This window comes from Athene cunicularia (genome assembly GCF_003259725.1).
Source record: "Athene cunicularia isolate RWA chromosome 28 unlocalized genomic scaffold, athCun1 chr28_part1, whole genome shotgun sequence".
Lineage (NCBI taxonomy): Eukaryota > Metazoa > Chordata > Aves > Strigiformes > Strigidae > Athene > Athene cunicularia.
The window spans coordinates 2,761,318-2,771,753 of NW_020799139.1; the positions used below are offsets into that span (position 1 = coordinate 2,761,318).

Sequence of the window (10,436 nt, forward strand, 5' to 3'; positions counted from 1 at the left end):
GGGGCAGGTCCTCGCCCCCTGCTCCCTGCCCGCAGGGTCTGCTGCTGTCACCGCTGCCGGAGTCACTAGGGACTGGTGGAAGCGCGACCCGATGGCGTCTCCGCTCCCGCAGGGGCACGGCCGGTGGGTCTGGGCAGCTCCTAACCAGGCTCTGCTGTGATTTTGCTCTCAGTACTATGAGATGTCCTACGGGCTGAACATTGAAATGCACAAGCAGGTAAGTGAGGTGGGGTCCTGGCCGGCAGCAGGGGATGGTGGGGAAGAGACCGAGGATGGAGACTTGTTGGAAAATTTTCTCCCTCGTCCCCACGTAGCTGTAAGGACACGGGGGACACGACGCGGCTCTGTGCGAGGGGCTGCCCTGCGAAGGGCTTCAGCAGTTCTCAGGGTGGGCTCTGCTGAGTCCTGGAAGGTGCCCTGGGATGGGGCCTCCCACCTCCCGTCCCAAATCACCTCTCAGAGCCTGGCCTTGAGCCCCCCGCAGGCTCGTACCTCCCCATGGCGGCTCCCTGGGCCCTGGATGCAGGAGGGGGCACGGAGGAAGCAGCAGGAGCTGGAGCCCAGAGGCAAAGGGGTTATCTTTTTTTTTTTAATCCCCTTTTCCTTTCTTGAAGCCAGAGGAGTGTTTTCACCCTTCCCTGGTTCCCCTTTTGTCCCAGCGTTAATTTGCTTTCCCTCTTCAGATTTATCAATCTAGTCATCACGGGCTCTCTGCCAGGGAAATTAGTTTGGACCAATGCCTGACAAAGTGGCAAGTCAACTGCCATATTCCTCCAGCTGGCTCAGCCCCTCCGAGTTTGCTCCTTTTGTTAGCAGGGAGAGTCGTAGCGCCCGCGAGCACGTTCCTGCCGTCCCCACCTGCTCTGGGCTCCGGTGGGGCCGTGACCCGGGGGTGGCTTGAGCCACGCGGTCCTGGGGACTCTGCCCGCGAGGTGACAGAGGCCATGGCCGAGTGCTTGCGGGGAGGGAGCCCTGACCAGCCCGGGCCCAGCTCCTGTGTGGGCAGAACAGGTCTGGAGATGGGGGGGTGTCTCTGGCTCCCGGGGTCCCGTCGGGCGGTGGCTGACGCAGCAGCGGGGACCTGTGGGTGACCTGGGTGCTGCGGGGTGCGGGTGTGCCCCCCCCTCGGGCACAGGCAGCCTTTGAGCGCCTCAGGTACCTGTTCCCTTTGTTCTTTGCCGGCTTTGTGAGTGGTTTGACCTCTCTGCAATGCTGTCAGGGATTGTCGGAAACCTGAGATGAGAAAACACTTCAGAGCAGCCCATCCCTCCATCAGTGCCAGGGTGGATTTGCAGCGAGTGATGGAGATCAAGTTTTCCCCGGGAGGTGCGGGTTTCCTTCTGGAGAGGCTGGGCTGGAAGCCACAGCCCCTTCCCTTGGGAAACGCCGCTCGCTGGGGAGGATGTGGCCAGCCTGTGGGTCTGCCTGTAACCGCAGGCGGGAGAGGACATGCCAGGGCATCTGTCTCCTCGTTGCTGCTCGCTGGGCAGGGGATGGGGCGCTCTGTGCCCCGCTCCCCTCTGGAACGAGCAGGGAGGCTGCTGGCTGGGCCGGGGCCTCGGCGGGGCTGGCAGCGGCGGGGGCAGAGCCCGCACCCCCGTCAGTGCCTTGCAGGGCTTTGCTGGCGCGATGCAGAGAGGGCTGAATTCGTTTGTGTGAATTTTCTGTTCCCCTTGCTCTCCCTCCAGTTTCGAGTCCGATGCTCGGGGAGAGAGAGCAAGCCGCACGCCGATGGCCCGCTGCCAGCGCCTGCGGCTCGGCTCTCCTCCCTCCCTGCCAGCCTGCCCGCTGGCTGCAAGCGCGGCAGCCCACAAAGCCAAGATGGGTTTGGGCTGAGCAGAGCCAGCTGGGCTGGGAAAGGACTGACAGCTCCGAGCTCGGCTTGGCCTGGATCCATGCAGGGATTTAGGAGTCAGGTTCCCTCCCATGTGCCTGGGGGGATCTGACAGCCTGGGAGGGTCCCTCAGCCCCGGGCAGAGCTGTCCCTTGGCAGCGGCTGAGGAAATCCCAGCAGGGACGCCGAGGCAGCAGGAGGATTTCACTGAGCGGGTGCCGGTGGGAGAGTTTAACTCCTCCGCAGGGGCTGCGTGTGTCTGCAGGATGCTTGGCTGCCCTCCTCCCCGCTGGAGGGGACAGGCTCAGAGCCCGCCCGACCCTGGTGATACCTCCTTCCTCTTTCAGGCAGAGATTGTCAAGAGACTGAGTGCCATCTGCACCCAAATTGTACCCTTTCTGACCCAGGAGGTAAGGGGGGAGCCGGGGCTGCTTGCCGGACTGCTCAGGCTTCTTTCGAGGCCCTTGGGAAGGGGCGAACCGGTGTCCAGCCTGAGGCACGGGAGGTTGGGGGAGCAGAACCCTCTGTACCTGGGCTGGAGGGATGGGAGGGGGGGCTGTGCAGCCCCCGGCAGCTGGGGTGACGCCGGGAGCGCGCTGTGACCTCGCCGTGCTCTTCCTCCCAGCACCAGCAGCAGGTCCTGCAGGCGGTGGAACGGGCCAAGCAGGTGACCGTGGGGGAGCTGAACAGCATCGTCGGGGTGAGTCACGCTGCCCGGCCGCGGGTTCAGCCCACGCGGTGCAGTGGGGGGGGGAGCCGGGCTGGTCCCTGCGGTGAGAGGGTCCGTCACTCTGTCCCCCTGGGATCCTCCCAGGCCCCCTCACCCCAAGCGGAGCAGGGCAGAGCAACGGCTTGGGCTCGTCTGTGTGTCGGGGTCACCTCCTGGGAGGAACTCCAGGTGCCCTGGGCTGAAGGGTGGGCGGCGCAGCCCGGACTGTGCGGCCTCGCAGCTCTGCTCCCCTCCCGCCTTATCCCATGGCGCTTTGCATCGCGGTTCCTGCAGGCAGCTGGGGGGTGCCAGGCATGGCTGCCACTGTCTCCCCCCGATCCGGGACCATTTGCTCTTTCTCTTTCAGCAGCAGCAGCTTCAGCACCTCTCCCACCACGCATCCCCCATCCCGCTGACACCCCACCCCTCCAGCATGCAGCCTTCTAGCCTCCCCGGGCCTCCTGGCCCTCTCCGGGGCACTGATGGCGCAGTCCCAGCTGGCTGCCAGGGAGGACAGAGTAGCCCAGGATGGGGAGAACAGAGGTAAGGGGAAGAGGCAGCGCTGGACCAGTGCTTTGAGGGCTGGCTGAGCGGGGGCCAGGCAGGCGTCCCAGAGGTGCGCGGGCAGCGCTGGGGGGATCCTGCTGCCTGCTCTGCCTGTTTCTGGGGCTCCTCCGTGCCTGGCAGCCGCTCCCTGGGGCCAGGGGGAGCCACAAGCCCTGCGGATGACAGATCCAGCTAATTAAATATCTGCAGCCCCGGGAGGCTGGTTTTCCTTCTGACCAGGGGAACAACTGCTGTGCGATGATGGGGGTGGCTGCGTGTGCACCCCGGGTGCTGGGCATCAGGGCTCAGGCACGTGTCTGCCCCCACGGGCCCTCCTGTTCCCCCGAGTATTTCTGGCACATGAGGGTCCCCCTCCATGGGGCAGCTGGGAGGGTGTGAGATCCCCACCACGGAGACACACTCTGTATTCACACCAAGGTTTACACCAGGTAAAGATCTGATGCCTGAAGCTGAGACTTTAAGGGAAAATACTGTTGCAAGCCCCTAGGAGAAATTGTGTGAGCTGTGGGCCTGTGGCAAGGGTTTTCAAAAGCAGAGCGCCTTATTGCCTGTGTGGTGCCTTGTGAGTAGCAGTAATTCCTCAGCCTTTTGGGTGCTTCCTCCTATCAGGATCACAAAGTGCTTTACAAATATCATCAATATTTAATCATGTTTAAATCAGTGCTCTGAATGCTACTGGCAGGCCTAGGCCAAATTAATAACATCACCCAGCTTTGTTGGTGGCTGGTTGCTGCTGAAGTGCTGCCTGAAGAAGCCGCTCTGAGCCCGAGTCACCTGCAGAGTGCAGGCACCGGGTGTTTTAGCTGAGGGAGACTGAGGCAGAGACGGAGGGCTCGGGGCAGCCAGGCAGCTCTGTGAACCAGGAACAGGCAGTAAAATTTAGCCGCTCCTCTGCAGATGCTGGGGAAGGTGCCGGCTGCTCCTCATGTCCCCGATTCGGAGCGTGGAAATGCTGCTGGGACAGGACCCAACAGCAACAGCAGAACTGGGCACTGGAGGGGTTTGTTGCATTTTCCTACCATGAGCCGGTTTTGCTCGTCAGATTGGAAAGTGGTGAAAGCAGCCGGTGTGCGCCCCTGCACAGGTGTCTGGGGGCGGTTGTGTCCCTGTGTCTAAGGATGGCCTTTTCCTGGAGGAGAAAAACAAACTTGGGAGGATAAAAGCAGACTGTGCTGTGCCTGCCTTAACCCTTAGAGACCCGGGCAGCCACTGCTTCCCGTGGCAGCTCCTGCCGTGCACAGCTCAGAGCTGTGGCACAAAGACATCCACAATAATGCCTTTTTTAAAAAAGTGAAATGCTACATATGGCTTGAGTTAATCCCTGGTGCTCTGCTGTAGTTAGCCGGAGCTGGTTTGGATTAAACTGAGCCAGGGCTGATGGCAGGTACCTGGCTCCTTCTCCCCATGCTGACCACAGCCCTGGGGTAGCTGCTGACACGGGCAGTCAGTCCCTCAGCCCTGACACCCCCACGGGCAGTCAGTCCCTCAGCCCTGACACCCCCACGGGCAGTCAGTCCCTCAGCCCTGACACCCGCCTGCCTCTTGCCAGCAGAGACTGCAATGAGGTTGTTTTCTCTGAATGATTTTCACTCCTGAGGATCTCATCAGCACCCACAGAGGGTTGCTAGACCCCAGCCCGTAACCCCATGCTTAGGTTTGCAGCAAACTCCTGGCACTTCTTCCCTGAGTTCAGGGAAAACAGGGACCTGTTCTGTTGTGCACATCAAGAAGCCTCGGAGGGTTTCCAGGCAGGGCATTTTAGTGTGGCTTCCCAAGGAAATGGGATGGGTGTGATCCAGGAGGTCTCAGATGGCTGGCCAGCTCATCTCCTCCTGGCACCCTTGGACCTGTCGCTATGTCCAGGGAAGAGATTCCAAAGTTGGAATGAGTTTCTTGAAAGTAGGTGGGCGGATAGAGATTTTCCCTGCTTCCCCAAGGGAGGCTGATGTGCTGACCCCCTATTAGACATCAGAGGATCCGCACTGCGGATGGGCGAGGTGAGAAATGGGTCAGGTGTGACTCCAGCCAATGTCTCCTCCCGTGTTCCTTGCAGTGCCCCCCGCTCCCCCCTACCCCGTGCTCGGGCACAGCCTCCACACTAACAGCCTCTTCCTCTCCTCCCTCTGCCTCCCTGACACCGATGGGCCGGACGCTGCTGCTGCTGCCGCCGGGCCCAGAGCACTCCCCGAGCCGGGTAAGTCCTGCCGGCGGGCCAGGCTCTGGCCGGGCCGGTGGCCTCGACACGGGGGCGAGTGCTCGGTCGCTCCCAGCATCTCCAGGATGCTCCAGGGGGTCAGAGCTGGCTGCCGGCTCTGGGAAGGGCTGGGGGGCCCCGGGGGCAGCGGTGGCCTTTGGCTTTGGGGCAGCACGAGCTGCGGCTGGCATGAGCGGGCACTGCCGCCAGCTCCCTTGTCAAGCGCTCGCAGTGGATTTCCAGGAATGTTTTGTTTCCTGACCTTTTCAGAGCAAACAGCCCAGAGGTAGCTGAGCTGTCCTCGCCTAGCAGTGGCCTCCCGCCCTCCTGCTCGGGAGGAGGCAGCGGCAGGCACTGGGGCTTCATGCGCATGCAGGGCCGGGTCGGGGGCGTGGGGCTCCTTGGGAGGGCAGAACAGGTCCGAGGTGTCCCTTGTACCCCCAGCGCAGGCACCCCCCTCTGGGCTCTCCCATCCCTTCTTCCCGATGTCTGGGCTCCTTTCCTGTCCCTCCCTCCCTGGCATGGGGGCATCCCCTGCTACGGAGAGCTGCCTTTCAGGACTGTGACCGGGGTGACAGGCCCCCAGGACTTCCCCTGTGTACTGAGTTTGCAAGGGCTCAGCATGGCTGGAAGGTAAAGGGCAAGACACGGAGCTGGAGGTGGGCAGCAGAGGGACTGGGGGCAGCTCTGCCCTCTCTCACAGGCAGCGCAGGGGTCTTCATGAGGCTGGGCCAAGTCTCTGGATTTGAGGAATTTTGGGGTCATCCCAATTTCTCAGGAGAGCTGATTTCCCCAAGGATTAGAAGGAGCCTCCCTCAGGCCAAGCGAAGGGGCCCTGACCCACGTCCGGCTGCGCGTCCCACGTCCAGGGCAGTGTCCGGCCCATCTGCCCTCACCCTGAGCCGGGCCCAGCGCCTCTCCCTGGCTGTTGGCAGCCCGGCCCCTGTCCAGCCCCAGGATGGCCCCTGCGCCCGCGCCAGCCCCCGCTCCACGGGCACGTGCGGCAGAGGCTGCGCTGGAACGCGGCCGTGGCTGGGCTGGAGCTCCACGGTACCTGAGTGAATCCAGCTGCAGTGTGAGGGTGGGAGCAGCCAAGTGGCGGGTGTGTGTGAGCAGGGATGAGGGGGCAGTGCAGGAGAGCATCTGAGCGGGGAGTGTAAGACCTGGGGGCTCTGGTTACTGTGCCCCCGCAGCCTTTGCTTTGCTGGCTTGGGTGGGCCACGTTTGCATCGGGGTTTTGTAGCTCAAGGTTCTGGGCCACTTCAGTCTTTGCTGGTGCAAGGATCCAAAGGTCCAGGACTGCTCCTGAAATAACAAGCTCTGTCCTTTTGAAGGAGTTTCCAGTTTAGGAGACACTGAACAGGTCTCCGTACCTGAGCCCGGTGCTGCCAGCCCATCCGCAGTGCTTGGCTGCGCCCTCCCTTTCCAGGTACCCCGCGGCCCGTCAGGGGTCCCGGGTCTGTGAGCCCCTTCCCAGGCTCGCTGGCTGCAGGAAGCCAGAGCTCCAGCTCCTGGTACGGGCAGGGGAAGGAAGGGTTAACGACCCCTCCGTGTGGGAGCAATTGGCATTGATCCTCCTAGGCTTGCAGTCAGGAGGGAGAGGAGGAGGGAGATATGGTCGATGTGTTGTGCAGGATGGATCACCCCTCCCATCCTGTATATACTAGCGCCTGCTCCAGAGATCACCCGGGGGACAGGGACCATCCTTTCTGCTCCCTGCTTGTCTGAGTCGAGGCTCTTAATCCTACTGTGCTGGAGACAATGGACCGTGCGGGAGCGCTGGGATGGGGTGTGTTCTCCCTGACCGCTGGCAGGAACAGCTCCCGGGAGGGCCGGGGAGCCATGCCCCAGAAACTGCCCCAGCAGCTCTGGGAGGAAGGGCAGCCGCTCCGGTAACCGGTGTCGGCCTGGCGTTCCCCTGGTGTGCGCCAGAGCGGGGGGCTGCGTGAGCAGACACCACTTCACTGTGTTATTGTCCTCGGGCAGCGGTGGGGGGGGATTCGAGAGGCCCCTGTGGCTGGGGGCAGCATCTCGGGGAAGGGGCGCTCGTCCTGCCCAGCCCCGTCCTGCGTCCCAGCCCCTGGCTCCTGCAGCTGCGGGTTCAGGTGAAGCAAACACGATGTCTTCGGCGGGGATTTTCCGTTCTGCCATGCCTTGGTATCTCCTGGAGGGGCGGATCTGCTCTCCTGTGCTGGGGGTGCTGCCACACTTTGCTTCTGCTTCACCAGCCCTGGGTGCCCGTGGCTGTGATTCCTCATCCTCCGCATCCCTGTCCCTTCGGGGTTGGGGCTGCCGCCCTGACACCCACCCCTCTGCTTTGGCGAGGGCGGGGAGCCTGGCGGGGTTTGGGGGCTCAGCAGGGCTTTGTTCTCTCCCTCTTCCTCCTGCCCAGAGAGATCTTTTAAGAACAGGTCAGACAAATGCTGGAGCGTGGGGCCTGGCCAGGTCTGGGGTGGGGTGTGAGGGCAGCTCACTTCGGAGTCGTTCTGGGGCCAGGCTGGGAAGGGGAGGAGATGGAGTGTTGCGGCTACATGTGGGACAGTGACTGGGCACCCTAAAAATGCATCTACCTCCTGCCCACGCCAGGAGTCTGGGGGCCAACCCCAGGGACCATCCCTGTTCTGCTTCCCTTCTCTCTGCCCTGTCAGAGGTAGAATGAATTTGGGCTAGAGCTCAGGGATCTGGAAACATCTTCCCCAGCCTTGCTTAAAGTGCCAGATTAAACCTGGTCTCTGCCCCCAGGTACATTTGGATCCTAGAGGGCTCCTGGCCAAGGGTGCCAGTAAGGGGATGCCACAGTGTCTGTGCAGAGGGGGCGAGTGGTGCATCCCCCCTTAGACCTGACACCCGCTTGGTGGGGGACAGGGACCCCCATCCCCCAGACGGGCCTGGGCAGAGGTTGCACAGGCCACCAGCTGCGTGCTGGGCGCTGGCTGGGTGCTGCCAGAGGCACTGGGAGCCCCTTCCAGGGGGGATCCGCGACTGGCGGGGCTCTGTGGGCTCTGCCCTCCCGCTGCTCATCCCTGCCTCTCCCCCTCTGGCTCAGAGCGTCTCTGCTTCCCCCGCCAAGAGCCTGCAGGACGAGGAGCAGACGGGGGGCACGAGCCTGAAGAGAAAGCAGGAGGAGAAGGACCTGCCTGGGCAGTATGTGAGTGCACCAAAGAGCGCGGCCGCGGGAGACGTGCCTGCCCCGGCGCAGAGGGCTGTGAGCCTGCGAACAAGTGGAGAGTCGGAGGGTCCGGTCACTGCCTGAGGGTGTGGTGCTGGTCCACTAATGATGAGCAGGAGGAAATGGGGGCCCTGTGCTGGCTGGGGCCCTGTGGGGCAGAGCCCAGAGCTCGTCCAGCCCCGACCGAGCCTCTCTAGGTTTCTCCCCCTTGCAGGATAGCGACGGGGACAAGAGCGACTACAACCTGGTGGTGGACGAGGTAAGCCCACACCCCTCAGGGCGTTCGGAAGCCTTGCAGGGTGCCCAGCCCAAGCTGTGGTCATCAGGTTTAGGACTCTGTTTCCCGAGCTTCAGGGTTTGCTAGGCTCCAGGTCGGTGCTGCTGGGCACGTGCCAGCCCTGCTGTGATGGGCCCGTGCTGGCCGAGGCTGACTGCGGCTCACAGAGCGCTGGGTTGGGGGTTGTGCCAGCCAGGGCTCCGCTTTGCTAGCCACGGACTTGGCTCCACTTCGCGATCCTCCTTCGGCCGCTCTGCCCATATGGGGAGGCTGATGAGCTGGGGCGGGAGCCCCGGGGAGTTGGGCTTGCTGCTGGCCCCTCACGCCCGTGGAGGGGGCAGGAGGAGGGCGCAGGTGTGCCGTGCTGCCTCTGGCAAGGAGAGCTTGTCGCACGCCCCCAGCCCGGCCAGCCCCAGCCGCGCGGCCTCACACGGTGCCTGGCCTTAGAGCAGCCCGTGTCCGTGCCTCAGTGCAGGCAGCGTGCTGGATTTCAGTCTCTTGCCACCAAGCTGCCAGGCACTTCTGGCGCAGCCTTCCCTGCCCACCGAGGCAGATGCAGCACTGCTTTATCCCAGCCCCAGCTATTCTTGGAAGAGATGATGTTTTCGGGGACATCCCTTTTCCTCCCCTGGAAGACTGGAGGGAGGGACAAAACGTGATTTTTTAATTATTTTTTTTTCCCTCCTGCCACTTCCCAACAAAATATAAGCCCTGAAAGGAACATCAGCAGGGATTTCTGCAGAAAAAGACACTTATAAAAACTGCTCGTCAGTGTAATTATGGTGATAAAAATCAAAGCCCTAATTGAATGGTTATAGGAGCGCAAGAGCTGATGGGTGGCCTTGCCTCTGAAATGCTGTCGAGGGGCTGCCAAGAGGCCCTTTCTCAGTTCCTTGGGTGTGCTGGTCACCAACCCTGCCTGTGAAGGCATCTGTGGCCACCAGTGTCCTCTGAATCCACTGTCACCTCTACTTTTGTTCAAAGAGAAAAATCAAGGAGGTTTCTCATCCAGGGGACAGTGGGGCAGAGCTGAGGGCTCCGAGTGGATGCTCCTCGGGGAAGGGGGCGGCTCGCCTGACCTGGCTGCGGGTGACGGTCCCTGCTGGGCTCTGGGCTGGGGGGTGGCTGCCTGGGGCCTGCCCGCCTGTGCAGGGGGACTGGGGTTCCTGCTCCACAGAGACGTCCTCTCCCCCCAGGACCCCTCCTCAGAGCCCGGCAGCCCCAGCCATGCACCCAGCAGCCAGCTCCCGCCAACCCACCGGGAGGTGCCTGAGAGCCCTTCATCCCTCGCCTCCAGCCGGAGCACGACGCCCCTCAAGCCGAAGGACCAGAGCCTGGTAGGGAGTGGCATGGGCAGCCTGGGCTGGGGGTAGGCAGCGGGGCTGGGGACGCGGCCCCAAATTTGTCTGTGGCCTCTGTCTGCTGCGGCCCAAGGGTGAGCAAGGAGATGCTGGTGCTGAGCGCTTGTTCCCACCACCAGAGCCCCGGCGCTGGGGCAGAGGCCTCTGCCCTCAGAGGGAGGGTGGGCGTCTGCTGGGCACAGCCCTGGCTCTGCAGGTATTCTCCATCCAGCTGCCTGCAGGATTCCCTAGAGCTGCTCTCAGCAATCGATTTTGATTTTTCTCTTTTTTTTTTTTTTATTTTTTTTCCCTTCCGTAATGTACTGTAATGTTATCTGAATAATAA

The 10,436-nt window shown here is 62.5% G+C and overlaps 1 protein-coding gene across 1 annotated transcript in view; it reads left to right on the top strand.

The window, feature by feature from the left end:
- Positions 1 to 10,436, top strand: part of TLE2 (transducin like enhancer of split 2) — a 26,999-nt gene that overhangs the window by 10,861 nt on the left and 5,702 nt on the right. Inside the window, 9 exon segments of the mRNA XM_026864938.1 lie at positions 173 to 217; positions 2,182 to 2,244; positions 2,460 to 2,534; positions 2,911 to 2,993; positions 2,995 to 3,086; positions 5,288 to 5,304; positions 8,351 to 8,452; positions 8,688 to 8,732; positions 9,947 to 10,087. Coding sequence (XP_026720739.1) covers positions 173 to 217; positions 2,182 to 2,244; positions 2,460 to 2,534; positions 2,911 to 2,993; positions 2,995 to 3,086; positions 5,288 to 5,304; positions 8,351 to 8,452; positions 8,688 to 8,732; positions 9,947 to 10,087 — 663 coding nt within the window.